A 17,875-nucleotide genomic window follows, 5' to 3' on the forward strand; every position below is an offset into this window, starting at 1 on the left:
TCCCACGCCCTAGCTTTCGCTTTTTTTATTTCCAGGCGTAGGGCGTCCCTGGCCACTCTGTACGCCTGGTAGAGGCCTCTAACTTCCTCTACCGGCCTATCCTTCTTCTTGGCCCGGGCGTATTTCCTCCTTTGATGGACCGATGACCGCCGCAATTCCGCGATCTCCCCGGTCCACCAGTACGCCGCTCTACGGCCTTGCGGACCAGCCTTGATCCGGGGCATTGACGCGTCACATGCATCAGACATGGCGCCCCGGATCCACTCGACTTCCTACTCTATGTCCCTATCGGCCTCTCCCGATTCTCCTCTCCCCAGCCACGTGGCCGAAAGGATCGAGGCCATAAAGGCGTTCTCGTTCATTTTCTTTGTGCTCCAGCGCCTAGGAGAGGTCGTCTCTCTCAGCCGTCGACGCTGGAGCACCTGCTCGGGTGTGACCACGAGGCCGTAGACTATGTACCTATGATCTGACAAGGTCTCGACCTCCGTGGCCACCTTCCACCCTAGCACCTTGTTGAGGGTCGCTGGGGAGGCCCAGATAAGGTCCACCACCGACTCTCCCCTTTCCCGTACGCAGGTGCTTATCCCTCCCTCGTTCAGCAGCCTTAAATCCAGTGTCGCGGCCCACTCTTCGACCGCGACACCTCAGCGGTCCGTCCTCGGGGAACCCCACGTCATCGATTTTGCGTTAAAGTCCCCAGAGACTACCACCCGCCCCACTCCAATCCCGCTGATGATAGCGGAAAGGGAGTCCAACCTCTCAGCAAATCCTGAGAGGTCCAGACTAGGCGGCAGATAGACCCCGATGACCAAAACGGGTCCCCACCTGACCGCCACCCACCCTTTGCCCTTGCCCACCAATGTGGCGGAAAGTGAGGCGCGAGCATCCGCCCTCCATGTAAGGGCTACGGAGCCCAACTCGTCCCCCACCCACGAAGGGTGCTCGGGGATCTGGTACGGCTCCGCAGCAATGCCCAAACCACAACCACGCTCCGCCAGAGTGTGCACAAACAAGTCTTGCGCCTGACGGGCGTGGTTGAGATTTGCCTGCAGGACCCGAGCCACCATTTATTTATTATTTAAATTTTGATTCGGGCCTGCCTCCGATCCCTTTAAAGAAGAGGGGCTTTCGGGACCCCTTTCCCATCCTGTACCCTCTCCTTCAGGGGGGTAATCTGGGGTGAGGAGATTTGTATCCTCGTCCTCCTCTGTGTTTCCCTTCTTCACCTCGGTCTCGCCCACCATCCCAGCTGTCGCTGTTCCGGCGGGTACTCCTTCCAGAGTATTCTCCCCTTCTATGATGGTGGGGACATCCTCCGTTTCCTCATTTCTCTCCATTTTTTCTCTCCCCTCCTTCAGCTGCTTGTTGGGGGGTGAGGAGCAGGAATTGTTGAGGTCTTTAGCTTTTTTCTCCACTTCCCCCTCTCTCTTTTTCTTCGGTTGCGACCTAGGTGTTGACGCGCCGCGGGGTGTGGGAGTTCCCCCATCCATTGCCCTCTTCGCCGCGTCGGGTCCTTTTTCCTTTGTAGAGGATCCTTTTCCCCCTATAGAGGAGGGTTTCCGGCCAGTGCTCTCCCCTACAGGCCTGCGTGTTTCCCCACTAAAGGCCCCGGTAGTTCGCCCAGTCATTCGACCACCCTGCGCAATGGGGCAAGCCGCACTCCCCGCCCTATGTTTTGCCGGCTTCCCTTTATCCGCGCATATGGGACATCTGGGCGCCGCTCTACAGTCCGCCGCTCGGTGTCCCTCCTCCCCGCACTGGAAGCAATCGAATCTTCGTTCCACGGTTGCCGTGCATTTCGACTGTACGTGTCCCCTACCCAGGCATTTAAAGCACTGGAGGGGCCTCTCCTCCAGCAATTCAACCCTGGCGTGGGCCCACCCAACCCTTATTCTGCCGGCTTTCGCCACCAGATTGGCGGCAGCTGCAGGGCATTTGGCCCACGCCGAGCCCATCCCGTTGGGGGCTCTTCGTATCGTCCCCACTTTGATGTCCCCGTGGGCACATCCACCGACTTCCGCGATTGCGTCCCTTACCTCCGAGGCCTGGACTGCATCGTCCAGGTCCCGAAACAGAAGCTCCGCAGTCTTGGTAGGGAGGGATACCCTAACTCCCTCCGCCCCCTTCAACGTCTTCCTAAGTTTGGAGGCAAAAGCCATAGCCTTTTGGCTGGCTCCCTCACCTCCCACTTCATATATAATCGCCCCTGTCAGGGCCCTCCTGTTCCTGAGCTCCGTGATGTTGAGCTCAGTCAGGTCGATCTGTCCTTTCGCACGGCGGACCATTTCGCTGTATTGCCCCTCCGGGCATGTAAGGACAACCGCCGCGGTGCGGGGGACCCTTATCGGCCTGGAGGCACCAGCTCTCTTCTTCTTCTGAACCCCATCAGGGGGTCCAGGTGGTGGTGGTCTCTTCTCCTTTCCCTTTACCTTGGTTGTCGGGGGTGCTGGTGATGCGGTCTCCTTCCCGCTCCTTAGCTTCCCTTTCTTTTCCAGTGCCGCCGCATATGTGAGCCGCTCCTTGTCGGCTGCCCGCGACGGTCCTGGGACTGGTCCTCCTCCGCCTTTAATTATGGCGGCTTTAGTTCCCGCTCCTCTTTCTTTTTGCCCTCTGAAAGGGCCCTGATCTTCTCCCACAAAGGTCGATCCCAAGGCGAGGTTTTCGGCGTACCTAACCTCTACCATCAGGTCTCCCTCCTTGAGATACTTCCGCCCTTTGATAACTTTAAGGGCCTCGGACACGACCTCCTCCACATTCCATCCCACCTCGGGGTTGGCCCTAATTCTTATCTCCTTCTCCTCCATGAGCGAGAGGGAGATTGGCGGTTTTTTACCTCGGGGTTGCGGTACCTCCAATTTCCTCGCCGCCCCCTTTTTCCTGTTCTTCCTTTGGTTTTTCCCTTCCCTTATGTCAGGTCCCACCTCCCCTTTTGTATTTGGGAACTTTCCTCCTTTGTATGATCCCGCGGGGGATGTGTTTGTCCCCATGGATTTGGGAGCCACCGAATCGGTTTCTGGGGCCCCTTTCTCCAGGAGCGGTTCGGTCTCCATCTCTTCGCTGGAGCCTTCTTCCGCGTAATTAACTACTCCCATACCCTCTCTGCTTCTCGTACGAGGGGCAGGGGTAGGGGTACCTGGAGCCACCTCCAGGGGAGGTTCTTTCCTCCTGATGGGCGTACCTTCTTCTACTCTTTTCCTTAGGAGTGCATTCTCCTCTTTAAGCGCGGTTTCTCTCCGCGTCAGCTCCTCCATCTGGCGCTGAAGGGAACCGCTCGTTCCCTTCAGTTCTTCGACGTCCCTTCTCAGCTTTGTGTTTTCCTCAATGAGGGCCTCAAACTAAGCCTTGGTCTCCTCCAATTGCCTCCTTACTTCGTCAGAGGACATGCTTCCCCTACTGGCTAGGGTAACTGCCCCGGCAGAAGTCACTAGCACGGCTTCCTTAAGAAGCCTGACGAAATCTCCTTTGAGGTTTTTGGAGACCTTCGCTACCTTCTCCACAGCCTGTGTTGCAGTGAGTATTTCTGCGCAGACATCAGCTGCCGGAGAATTTTTAAGTTCCTCCTCGATCTCCTTTTGAGATTTCAGTTTTCCCCAGGTTTTGTTTCTTTTCCCTGGCAGAGCAGACCTGTCATAGACCCATTGGAATAGAGCCAGTTTTTCCTGAGCTTGTTTGATCCGGTCCATAGTCTTCTTGACCTCGTACTCGCCCGTAGTTATCGGGCGACCTTGTTTCCTCTTTTTAAAGAGGAAGGACCCGGTATCACTCTGTGAGTTTGTTGAGCCGGCCGATCCCGAACCGTCAATGTCGGAATCATCCTCCACCTCGATAACCTCACCAGTTCCTTCTTACTTGCTCTCCTTTTTGAGCGGTCTCGCCCTCATCTTTTTCAAGACTGGGTCTAAGTTCGCTTTTTCCAAATCAGTCAGCGATCTAGTTTCCCTGACCACAGGGACACCAACGGCCGCCCCGACCGAGGCTCTCCTTCCTCTTCCTCCCGTGAGACTCGTAGTGTCTCTCGTTACGCCCACCTCCGTATTTGTTTTTATTGGCGCCATTTCTTGTTAGTTCCCGCTCCCCGCTGCGGCTCCGTCACCCAGGGTATACTTTCACCTGCCGCAGAGTATCCCGAAACGTGACCGGCAACACTCCACGACAGGGCCTCAAGTTCCCCCGGGGGGGTGACATACGACACGGGCCGGGGGATATACATCCCCGGCACTGGTCCCTGGCCCCTTACTCACCCATGGAGGTTTTGACGCCTCCATGGGCTTTCGGGGGTTCCCGGCCTCCGACCTCCGGGATACCGCAGCGGGTGGTGCCACCCGGGGGGCCCCATGGACGGTTGGGACTGGGTCGCCGCTCCCCGGCTCAGTCTTACCCGCCATGGCGATCAGCTTGCACGCGCCCTTGACGAAAGTTACCTCCCATCAGAGGGCCCCGACGGTGCACCGCTTCGGAAGGGAAACGGTCGCGATGCACCGTCGGGCTCCGTCCCGCCGTCGAACCCTGCCTCGGAATACGTCCGAGCGGCTCCGACGGCTGGGCCGACCCGGCGCCGTTGGGCTATGCCCGTGCGGTCCGCGCCGGCCCTCCTCCGCCTCCCCGACCCCGTCCTCGGAAAACGTCCGAGCGGCTCGGAAGAGGCCCGGCCCGATGGGTCCGGGAGTTCCGGAGATCCATTGGCCCGTCCGCTCCCCTCGCGGCGCGCACTCAGGGGCAGAACCCACTGAGCCGCCTGCACGCGAGATGGAGCCTCATGACTGTGGGACGCCAGCCCATGCCCACATCCCCCCAAGGGACGCCGCACGGCGGGAACACCCACACGCGCGGAAACCCTCATGTGCCAGGAGCACCCAGCGGTACCCAGCATGTGGATATCCGGGGGGTATGTGAGACTCTCCCTATTTAAGGGCATACCCACTAAAAACCTCACGAGTGGCATCTTCGGCGATTGTAGGGGAGACTCCTGGAACTAGCGATGCAATACTTCAGGAGCCTCTCCTCGCCACACTCCTTAACTGGAGTTCTTCCTGGGAGGGAGGGAAGAAAGGAACATATCCTATACTCCCCTCCTCTCCAAATCGAACTTTTACTCTGCGGCGGGAGGGCCACTACCTCCTCCCGTCGTGTCTACTCTTCCTCCTGATGGGGGGTGGAGGGGGAGAATCGAGATTTAGAATTTCGACCCTCCTCTCATCTGGAAGGGGTTAAATAGGGAGGGCAAAAAAGAGGGGGAAGTAAGGGCGGGAAGGTCGAGCAGAACCAGTCTGCTCCCTCCTTCCACTTACTGACATCTTGGCGGCGCTCCCATGGGTGTCGATGGGTGCGCCGTCGCTGGTGGCGACGATGACGGCAGCGGGTGCAGCGGAAGTCGCACCAGCCGGACCGTCACCGTACGCAAGAGGGGCCCGGGTGGTGGGGGAGGTTGGGGTCTCTTGCCAGGAGCCCTTCCCCTCGCCGTCCCGGTCTACGTTCCCTCTCGGCGCTTTCTTTTTGGGCCATGACCGCCTCGCAAAAGGCGGCCACGGCTCTCCAGTTGTCCTCGCTGCCGAGCATCTTGACGACGACGCTTGGCAGCGCCAAGTCGTCCCCGATAGTCCGGGTTAGGACATCGCGCTCGTCCCTCCAAGCTGGGCATGTTTAAAGGGTGTGTTGCGCGGTGTCCTTCTCGTGACCGCAGTGGTGGCAGGCCTCGCTTGCCTCCCGTCCGATGCGGTACAGGTACTCTCCGAAACACCCATGTCCGAAGAGCACCTGTGTCATCCTAAACGTACTGTTGCCCCACGCCCTGTCCAGCCACTCTTTCAGACAGGGCAGGACGGCCGATATAGTCCTCTCCTCAAATGTTGAGGGGCGCTCGTACAGCAACGCGATCCATCGCTGCTCGAGGGACTTTTTCTTCTGGAGCTTCCAAGTGCCCAGTATCCTGGCCGGGATCTTGGCGACTCCTTCCATGCGTGCCGCGGATTTCCGGTCATACAGACGTCTGTGTGAATCCGCGACCATATGCAGGGGGGGAAGTCCGGCCAGGATGGTGGCCGCCGCGTGCGACACCGTCCTGTAGCCTCGGACGAGACGAATGGCCAATCTACGCTGGACGCGACGCATCGCGTCCTGTATGCGTCTGGTGGCCATCGCCTCGCCCACACCGGTGCTGCATACATTCGTATGCTAAGGACGGTGTGCGCGTAGACGCGGCGCACCCGACCGTCCGGCCCTCCGAGATTCGGCAGCAAGCGGCTAATCGCTGCCGCCGCCTTCTGTGCTCTCGGGACCAGACGGTCAAAGTGACCCGCGAAGCTCCATCGGCCGTCGATGTGGAGCCCCAGGTATTTGATCTGGGACCCCACTGGGACAACAGTACTGTCAACATCTAGTCGGGAGGTGGGGGGAGGCTCCCCAGCGGCCCGGCGGTCGTAGAAGTAGACCGCCTCGGTCTTGCTGGGGGCCACCCTCAGGCCAGTCCGGCTTATGGCCCTCACGAGGCCTGCCACCTCTTCGTTGGCCCTGTTTAGGGCTTCCCCCCAATTGTCTCCCTCGGCTACCAGCAGGGTATCGTCGGCATATCTGATGACCCGGCAGTCGAGGGGGAGGGCGGTATGGAGGACCCCGTCGTACCCGAGGTTCCACAGCAGCGGGCCCAACACCGAGCCCTGTGGGACCCCGCAGTACACGCGACGGGTGTGACCCTGGCCCTCTTGGTCCCTGTATTCGAGCCTACGGTGACCGAAGTAGGCTCGAATTCCCTTCACGAGGTAGTTGGGGACGCGGTGGGTGTTAAGCGCGTCCCCGATTGCCTTCCACGGGAGGGTGTTGAAGGCGTTGGACACGTCCAAAGCGACGGCCAACGCCACCCTCCCGCGTTCCACAGCTGACTCCGTGAGGGCCCTGACGCGCAGTACGGCGTCCACCGTGGACCTGCCCTCACGGAAGCCGTATTGTTCCTCGTGAAGGGAAGGGACCTCATCGCGCGCCAGATGCTGGACGAGTCGGCGAACGAGAATCCTCTCGTATATTTTGCCGACCTCGTCCAGCAGGCAAATTGGCCGGTACGATGACGGGTCACCCTCCTTCTTACCGCCCTTGTGGAGAAGAACCAACTTGGCTCTTCCCCACATTGGGGGGAATTCCTCCTCCACGAGGCATCTATTAAAGATGCCTCGTAGCCACCCGGATAGGTTTGGCTCCTCCAAGGCGAGCTTCCAGACGCGCCCTGGGATGCCGTTTGGGTTAACGGCCTTGTTGTTCTTGACTCCCCGGACGGCATTCCTCAACTCCTCCTCGGTGATTTCGAGATCCCTGGACCAGGCCTCGGCAGCGCCGGTGTTCGCGCTGCCCCAATCGAGACCTCGAGGATTGGGTTTAGTCGGGAACAGAGTCCCGACTATTTGGTCCAGGGATCCCGAGGGGAGGGTTTCCGTCACGGGAGGCGCCCAGTGACGTAGTTTGTTCGTCACTATCTTGTATGGGCGCCCCCACGAGTCGGCGTCAAGAAACGCGATGAGCTCGTCCCACGATCTCGCCCTGGAGGAGCGAATGCGACACTCAGCGCCACTCGAGCGGACCGGTAGTCGCTGAGTGCCTCGGCTTTCCAGGCCTCGTCGCCACGGCGCTGGGCGCGTTTGAGGAGTCTCCGCGACGGAGGAGCGGCGAAGAGACGCGATTTTCTCCGTCCACCAGTACGCAGCCCGGCGCGAGTGGGGCCTGCTTTTGGGCATGGAGAAGTCGCACGCCTGTGTGATCGAGTCTACCAGGCGCGCGACATCCTCCACCAGGCTCCCCACTTCCTCCTCTGGCGGATGGTGTTGCCAAAGGGTGGCCTGGACGGCCGCCGTCAACCTATCCGGGTCTAACTTTTTTAAGTTCCATCGCGGCGGTGGCGCACCGCCGGTCGGGCTCCCGGGCTGGAGGGTGGTGCAACCGAACTCTATATATCGGTGGTCCGATAGAGTCTCTTGGTCGACCACCCCCCATGACCAATTTAGGCGTGCCGCGGAGGGGGTTATCATAGTGAGATCCACTATAGACGCCCCCTGCAGTAGCCGGTCGCACGTGGGCTCGTTGCCGGTGTTTAGTAGGCATAGCCCGAGAGCCCCTATCCAGTCCAGTAGGACCTCTCCCTTGGGGATGGTAAGCCGGTCTCCCCAGGCTTGCGCTCTGGCGTTAAAGTCACCGGCCACCACCACCTCCTGGGGGAGTATGCTGCGTATGCAGTGCTCCAACTCCCCCAGATACAGCTCAAATTGGGAGAGGCCCCAACTAGGCGGTGCGTAACACGCCACCACCGCGATGGATCCTTATTTCACCGCCACATACCCCCTTCCTGACTTGAGTAAGGAACAGGGAGGTTGTGGCTGTTTGATCCTCGTATGATTGCGACCGTGCCAGAGCCGTCCACCCTCCAATTAGGATGGTATGATGGGGGTCGGTACGGCTCCGACACGATCGCCAGTCCTATACCACGCTCGGCGATAGTCTGCAGGAGTAAGTCCTGCGCCCGCTGAGCGTGGTTAATGTTTGCCTGTATGAATTTACAGGCCCTCATTGATGTCGGTAGAGAGGGCCTCCGTCGACTCAGACCCCGCACCACGTGGCCGTGGAAGGGGGGCTCCATCCGCGTTCGATGGCGCATTACCCACGGGCTCAATTTCGCCCGGGGTAAGGGTGTCTCCTTTCACGTTACCACGCTTAGGGTCTAAGCGTGGCTTCCTTTGGGGCTTGGGGGAGTCGGAGCAGAGCTCTTTGCTCCCCGCACCCTCCTCGTTTCCTTCCCTGACCGAGTCCGCGCGCCGCTTGCGACACTCCGATGTGTCCATCGGCGCGGGCGCAGACTCGGCTGAAGCCGTTTGGTTCGCTTGTGGGATTTCTCCTACAACGACCTCCATCAGGGACGGAATTGGGCTCTTGTTTTCGATTCCCCCCTTCTCCCCTCCTACCGACGGGGTGGGTTTTTTGGAGGGAGGAATCGATTTGGCCTTCTTCCTGTTGAGTTTTTTCGGGGGGTGACAATTCATGCCCCCCATCCTGTGCCCCGCGGGTGCCCCGAAGTCAGCACATAGTGCGCAGTGCACTTTCTGCTCGGAGCAGGAATTGGCCTTGTGGCCCTCCTTGTTCGGCGAGTTGTCCCGCCTTGCGTGCCTTGTCCTCACCGGAAATCTCAAGGATTAAGGCACCGGTGAGACCTTTCCTTATTTTGAGGCTTCCTTCCTTGATTCCCAGTTGGTCAAGTTTTACCTCCTTTCTGATGGCGGCTATGTTTTCGCCATATTTCTTTTCTGGGCAAGTTATCATGACCGCCGAGGTTTTGGGAACTTTTCTTTTATCGGGTTTCTCTCCGTTACCTGCCCACGCTTCTGCTTACCCTGTTCACTGGGCGGTGACTGGCCGCAGCAACGGGTACAGTTCTGGAGGGGAGGGGAGTCTGTCCTACTTTCTTCTTTCCCTTACGTCCGACCACCACGCTCCACGGAGTTTCCGTGGTCGGAGAGGGGTCATATGTCCCGAGGTCTGTCGACTTCTTGTCGAAGGGCCCCGGGCCTAATGGTCCTCCGCCAGAGGGTGGAGCCTCAGAGGGTTCCGCATCCTGGCGAGATTTCTTTCCAGGTATTCTCTCATCGGCAGCGGGTACCGGCAGGGAAGGGGGGGGAGAGATCTTGGTGTGAGCACAAACCTGGCTTTCTCCCTTCTTCTTTCCCTTCTTGGCCGCTTTTTCCTTTTGGCTGCTTTTAGGAACCATTCCCTGCGTCTTGGGCTGAGTTGGCGAGGGGATCTCAGCCTCGGCCTCCTTCCCCATTGGCGGCTGAGTATGTGCGTTCAGGAGAGCAGATTGGACCGCCTCCCCTTGTCCGTTCGTTGCTTCGAAGAATCGCAGCATCCTTTCCCTCAAGTCAACGCCTATTTGTAGGTGCTGATTGAGGGCTTCGTACAGGATTGCAAAGTCGCCCTGGACTGTTGGGCGAGTTACCGGTGGGAGTGGTCGAGGGGATCCACTCAAGAGGGGCCCCTGTTCCTCCATTACGCTCGCGGCCTGCGGTTCTACCTCCATGCAGGGGTCACCAGCCAGGCCCGGGGACACGCATGCCGGAGATAGTCCGCCCCTCCTCAAGGCGGTCTTCTTTGGGGAGACATTTTGGGGCGTCCTCAGCCTGAGAGAATGCCACTCCCCGCTGTCGGAATCTGAATCCCGGTCAGATTCAATGCGGTTCCGTCCTCTCAGGTTCCTGCCCCTTTTCTCCTTTTCACTTTTTGTGATGCTTCCCTCTTCGATCAGGCGAGTACTGAGCTGGTTCGTCAGCACTTTTACCTGATCGGCGAGTTCCGCCACCTGTTTTTTGAGCTCGCTCGTCTCCTTTTCTTTCTCGGCTTTGAGGAGCTCCAATTGGTGCCAAAGTTCCTCCGCTTCAGCGTTGCTCGGCGAGGACGATACAGTTCTGTCGTGAAGGACTGCTGTGGCAGCCATGATGGACGCCACAGCCTTCTTCATCTCCCCTTCCAGTGGGCCCTTGATGTTCTTGGAGACCTGCAGACTCTTGAAAATGGTCACGCAGTTTGCTATGGTATCCGACACCACAGCCGGTGTCGGAGAGTGGAGGAACATCTCCCTCGCCACCCTCTGGTTGTCTCGGCATCTCTCCCAGGCCTGTCCATCGGGCATTGAGGCACCCAGGGCCCAATCCGTGTCCACTCTCTCTCTGGCCTCTTCCCTCGCTCTGGCCCTTGCCTCCCTTTTCTCCCTTGTCCCTTCACCCGTGGTGATGGGCCTTCCTCTGCCTCTCTTGACGGAGCTGACGTCCGACTGCTCGTCCTCCGAGCCAGCATAGTACGACCCAGCGTGCGATGCTGCTTCGTACTCGTCAGGATCACCCGCCACGCTACTGGCGCGTGATCCCGCTGGGAACGCCAAGTCCTCGTCACTAGGAGCAGGAGTTATACCTGTATCGGTATGTTTCCTCCTTTTCCCGCTCGCTCGGCAGCTGTGGCATATATGCCTCGCGTTGTGAGGGCATTTGCTCGTTTTTTTGGCCATTGGAAATTGGAGGTATCTCCTTTCCAACGCCTCCCTCGCTGCCGTACCATCCTGAATGGCCGTGATGGTAGGTTTGCCACCGAATGTCGATGGCCCTGGGTACGAAGGCATAACCTTCCCCTCTGAGCTCTCGGGTATTTCGGGGAATACCCGCCAATAGATATAAAAATAATTATTAATAAAATAGAATAATTTAAATAATAAAAATTAGTAGCAAACGGATATAATAATCATATAGATAATATAGTTACAAATCTCATTAAAGGAGTCAAATAAAATAATCGATAATTAGATTTATAAACATAAAATAATTCTTTATTTAATAATTTAATAGCATCGCTGAAAGGTTGCAAAATACCAACTAACCCGACCTTATTAGGACCTTTACGTATTTGTACATATCCTAAAAATTTCCGCTCTAATAAAGTTAAAAAAGCAATCCCTAACAATAAAATTAATAATAAAATTAATAAATTTAATAAATTTAAAACTAAATAATAATAAATATTTTTAATTATTACTTATATAAATTATTTTTATATATTTATAAATTCTAAATTTATTACACTATTCTGCCAAAGTAATCTACAATTTTTATAAAATTAATATTATTCTTTAATTTAAAAAAAATTTCAAATAAAAAGTCCTTTCGTACAAATTTATTTACACTTTAATTATAGATAAAATCCGATCTGGCTTACGCCGATCTAAACTCAAATCATGTAAAATTTTAATAGTCGAACAGACTAAATAATTAAATTTTTCCATCTAATTTTTATTTTAATTCAACATCGAGGTCTCAATCATTTTTTATAATATGATCTTAAAAAAAATATTACGCTGTTATCCCTAAGGTAATTAATTTTTCAATAATTTCTTTTAAAACTTATTCATATTTTCATAAATATATGATTATCTATTAAATAAAATTAAAAAAGTTTATAAAATTTTTTAATCCTCCCAACTAAATATAATTTTATACTAAATTTAAAAACTAATGTATTTTAATAAAAATTATATTAAATTCTATAGGGTCTTATCGTCCCATAATATTATTTGAACATTTTTATTCAAAATTTAAATTTTTATTATTTAATTTAAAAAGCTTAAATCTTATCCATTTTTTCATTCCAGCCTCCAATTAAAAGACAAATGATTATGCTACGTTAGCACAGTCAAATTACTGCGGCTATTTAATACACATCATTGAGCAGAACAAACCTTTAATTATTTTCTAAAAACCATGTTTTTATTAAACAGGTGGACTTAATTTTATTTAAATATATTAAATAAATTTATTTTGCCTAATTCTTTAATTAAATATAAATTATTAATTATTATCAAATTTTTAAAAATAAATTTTATAAATAATACTAATTTTATCATTATTAATTTTTAATTTAAATTAATAAAAATATTTTTTTAATTTATTAAATTTATTTTAATTTTAAAATTATAATTAAACTATGCTAAAATAAATAAATTATTAAATTTTTTCAAAAAATTTTAAATTTTAAAACCATTTTTATAAAATTTTTATAAATAATATTAATAAATTTTTTAAATTTTAAAATTAATTTATAGATTATCCCATAAATTTTTAATATAAATCAATATATTTATTGTAAATAAAAATTATTTTAAACTTTAATAAAAATTTACATATTTAAATTTATATCTAAATTAAATTTATATAAAAAAAAAAATTAGATATCAAAAAAATTAATTAAAGTATCTTCTCTAAATAAATATTAAAAATAATTTTTTTATATTAAATTTTATTTATTTATTTAACTCTTTTTCTTTCGAGAAATTTATTTATCAATAATTTTTTTTAATAAACCCTGATACAAAAGGTACATTTAACTAAAATTACTTTTAAAAATTTTTTTATTTTCATTTACATTACATTATCATTAAAATTAAAATAATTATTTTAAAATTTTTTACTAAAACTTTTTTTTTTTTTTAATATAATTTTATTTAATAATTTATAATATTTTTTCTTATATTTATTTATTATTAATAATTTATTTATTAATTATAATAAAATTTTAATAATTTTTAATTAATCTTTTCAATGTAAATGAAAAATTTTTATTTAAACTAAAATTTTTTTTTATTCTAAATACATTTTCCAATATATTTACTTTGTTACGACTTTTTCCATAAATTTTTATTAATGAAAATGACGGGCAATTTGTACATATTTTAATTAAAATTCAATTTAAATATTTTTTTAACTTTACAATTAAATTCAATATTTATAAAACTTTAAAAATTTATTTCAATTAATTAAATTAAATGTAACTCATTTAAATCTTAACTATTCTACATTTTGATTTGAATTATAATTATAATTAAATTTTTAAATTATTAATCTTTTAATATAATTTTTCAACAACAATATATAAAAATTAAATTAAGTAATTCTATTCGTGGATTATCAAATTAATCAACAAGTTCCTCTAAATCATAAAATACCGCCAAATTTTTTATTTTTAATGATTAACATTTAATATTTAATTATATTTTATTTTCATTTAAATAATAGGGTATCTAATCCTAATTTATTATATAAATTTTTTTAATTTTATTATTAATTTAAATAAAATTATTTAACTTTTAATATCTATTCATATTTCACCATAAAAAAATAAATTAGTTAAATATATTTATTTATTTATATATTTTATATTTATATATAATTATTTAAATTTATTTTTATTTAAAGTATAAACCGCAATTGCTGGCACTTTATTTATTAATAATAAATTATAATTTTCTATTATAAATTTTTATTTAATTAATTATTATAAATACTAATTTATATATTATTAAATTATTTAAATTTTATATAATTTTTTAAAATTTTATTTATACTTTAAATTATAAAATAAATTTAAAAAAAAAATTAATTTTGTAATTATATTTATTAATTATTAAAAACAAATTATAAAAATAATTTAAATTTAAATTTAATATGAATATAAAATTTAATTTATAATATACATAAAAAAAAATTAAATAATATTCCCCCCCCCCTTTTTTATATTATTATCATTATTATTAATTATTAATAATTATTTAAATATATTAAAATATTTTATTAATAAATAATTTTTTTTTTCTATATTTTAGGTTTTTAATATTTTAAATTAAAAATAATGATTAATAAGTTTTAATTAATTAATATTAAATAATTAATGTTAATTAAATATTTTAAATATATATAATTAATTATATATTTATAAAAATAATTAAAATATTTTATTAACATTAAATAATAATTATTAAATAATATTAATGTATATATAAATAAAAACTTAAATTTTTAATTTTTTTTACTTTCTATAAAATACTCTCCTTAAATTTATATAAATAAGATTTTTAATTATTATTAATTATTTTATTTATAGATAAGTTTTTTAATTTTAATTTTAATAATATATTTTTTTTTTATAAATACATATAATTAAAATAGTCAATTATTAAATTTAAATAAAATTACTCTCTCCCTCTGAATTTTATTTTAACTAATTATACTTTTTTAATTCTATAATAACTAATTATTTTTAAAAAATCAATTTTTATAATAATTTTATTTATAATATTTTATTATTTAATTTATTAATTAATCTTTATAACTACTTTAATTTTAATAAATTCTTTTATTATTTTTACTAATACAAATTTAATTTAAATTATTTATTTAAATTTACTTATAACCTTTTTTAAATAAAATTTACTTATCATATTTAATTTTAACTAATGATTAATAGTCAATTTTCAAAAATATTATACTAATTTATATTTATTTAATTAAAGTAAGTAAGCTAATTCTCTAAGCTTTTAGGTTCATACCCTAAATATAGAAATTTTATCTTTCTCTTATTTAATTAATTATTTTTGCTATTTAAATTTTATTAATAACTAAAAATTTATTTATTAATGATATGCCTGATAAAAGGATTATTTTGATAGAATAAATCATACATAATTTATATATGTTTTCATTTAAATTAATTTTTTTATATTTAATAGATTTAAACTATCTCAAAAAATTTCAAAAATTTTTATGCTTCATAATACATTAAAATATAATATTAATATTCAACATTTATTCAAAGTTTAATACAACTAAAAAATTAATTTTATTTATATGCATCATAATTTATTCATAAAATTTTTTTTAATGTCTTATTTAATTTATTTTTCTTTTATTTCTTTATTTTTATACGATTTATTAATAATTTGTATTATTATGGAAATTAATAATTTTTTATTCATTTGTTTTTTATCAATTAAATTAAAAAATAAAAAAATTATTTTTTTATATTATCTCATTCAAGCTTTAGCTTCCTTAATAATAATGTTAACTTTAATTATTAATAATTTTATATATATACAAATAAATTTTATTATAATCAATTTTTTTATCTCTATTATAATTAAATTAGGGATCCTTCCATTTCATTCATGAATCCCTTCTGTAGCTATTTTTTTAGATTGATATTCATTATTTATTTTTTTAACAATTCAAAAAATTATTCCTTTATACATAATTTCACTTATTAACCCTCCAATTTTTTTACTATATTTTATAATTTTAACATCTGCATTTATCTCCGCCTTTAAAATAATTAATTCAATAAATTTTAAAATTTTATTAAGATTTTCTTCAATTAACCAAATGTTTTCTTCGATTAACCGGATAAATATTAATTTTAATTTATTTTAAAACCCTAATCTGATTTTCATATTTAATATTCTATACACTTATCCCATTAATTATTATTATAATTTTTATATATTTTAAAATTTCATTTAGATTTTCTTTAAGTAATAACTTTCCTTCAATTAATTTTAATTTAATTTGTTTGTTATTATTTTTAATTTAAATTAATAAAAATATTTTTTTAATTTATTAAATTTATTTTAATTTTAAAATTATAATTAAACTATGCTAAAATAAATAAATTATTAAATTTTTTCAAAAAATTTTAAATTTTAAAACCATTTTTATAAAATTTTTATAAATAATATTAATAAATTTTTTAAATTTTAAAATTAATTTATAGATTATCCCATAAATTTTTAATATAAATCAATATATTTATTGTAAATAAAAATTATTTTAAACTTTAATAAAAATTTACATATTTAAATTTATATCTAAATTAAATTTATATAAAAAAAAAATTAGATATCAAAAAAATTGATTAAAGTATCTTCTCTAAATAAATATTAAAAATAATTTTTTTATATTAAATTTTATTTATTTATTTAACTCTTTTTCTTTCGAGAAATTTATTTATCAATAATTTTTTTTAATAAACCCTGATACAAAAGGTACATTTAAATAAAATTACTTTTAAAAATTTTTTTATTTTCATTTACATTACATTATCATTAAAATTAAAATAATTATTTTAAAATTTTTTACTAAAACTTTTTTTTTTTTTTAATATAATTTTATTTAATATTTTATAATATTTTTTCTTATATTTATTTATTATTAATAATTTATTTATTAATTATAATAAAATTTTAATAATTTTTAATTAATCTTTTCAATGTAAATGAAAAATTTTTATTTAAACTAAAATTTTTTTTTTATTCTAAATACATTTTCCAATATATTTACTTTGTTACGACTTTTTCCATAAATTTTTATTAATGAAAATGACGGGCAATTTGTACATATTTTAATTAAAATTCAATTTAAATATTTTTTTAACTTTACAATTAAATTCAATATTTATAAAACTTTAAAAATTTATTTCAATTAATTAAATTAAATGTAACTCATTTAAATCTTAACTATTCTACATTTTGATTTGAATTATAATTATAATTAAATTTTTAAATTATTAATCTTTTAATATAATTTTTCAACAACAATATATAAAAATTAAATTAAGTAATTCTATTCGTGGATTATCAAATTAATCAACAAGTTCCTCTAAATCATAAAATACCGCCAAATTTTTTATTTTTAATGATTAACATTTAATATTTAATTATATTTTATTTTCATTTAAATAATAGGGTATCTAATCCTAATTTATTATATACATTTTTTTAATTTTATTATTAATTTAAATAAAATTATTTAACTTTTAATATCTATTCATATTTCACCATAAAAAAATAAATTAGTTAAATATATTTATTTATTTATATATTTTATATTTATATATAATTATTTAAATTTATTTTTATTTAAAGTATAAACCGCAATTGCTGGCACTTTATTTATTAATAATAAATTATAATTTTCTATTATAAATTTTTATTTAATTAATTATTATAAATACTAATTTATATATTATTAAATTATTTAAATTTTATATAATTTTTTAAAATTTTATTTATACTTTAAATTATAAAATAAATTTAAAAAAAAAATTAATTTTGTAATTATATTTATTAATTATTAAAAACAAATTATAAAAATAATTTAAATTTAAATTTAATATGAATATAAAATTTAATTTATAATATACATAAAAAAAAAAATTAAATAATATTCCCCCTCCCCCCTTTTTTATATTATTATCATTATTATTAATTATTAATAATTATTTAAATATATTAAAATATTTTATTAATAAATAATTTTTTTTTTCTATATTTTAGGTTTTTAATATTTTAAATTAAAAATAATGATTAATAAGTTTTAATTAATTAATATTAAATAATTAATGTTAATTAAATATTTTAAATATATATAATTAATTATATATTTATAAAAATAATTAAAATATTTTATTAACATTAAATAATAATTATTAAATAATATTAATGTATATATAAATAAAAACTTAAATTTTTAATTTTTTTTAC

General features: G+C 41.2%; 1 protein-coding gene across 1 annotated transcript; it reads right to left on the minus strand.

Annotated features, from left to right (window-relative positions):
• Nucleotides 1-644: 644 nt before the first annotated feature.
• Nucleotides 645-1,067, minus strand: LOC140669123 (uncharacterized). Its single transcript, XM_072898671.1, has one exon. The coding sequence runs from the start codon at nucleotides 1,065-1,067 to the stop codon at nucleotides 645-647; it is 423 nt and encodes a 140-aa protein (XP_072754772.1).
• Between the last annotated feature and the right edge of the window lie 16,808 nt (nucleotides 1,068-17,875).

The sequence above is a fragment of the Anoplolepis gracilipes genome, chromosome 8, assembly GCF_047496725.1.
Source record: "Anoplolepis gracilipes chromosome 8, ASM4749672v1, whole genome shotgun sequence".
NCBI lineage: Eukaryota > Metazoa > Arthropoda > Insecta > Hymenoptera > Formicidae > Anoplolepis > Anoplolepis gracilipes.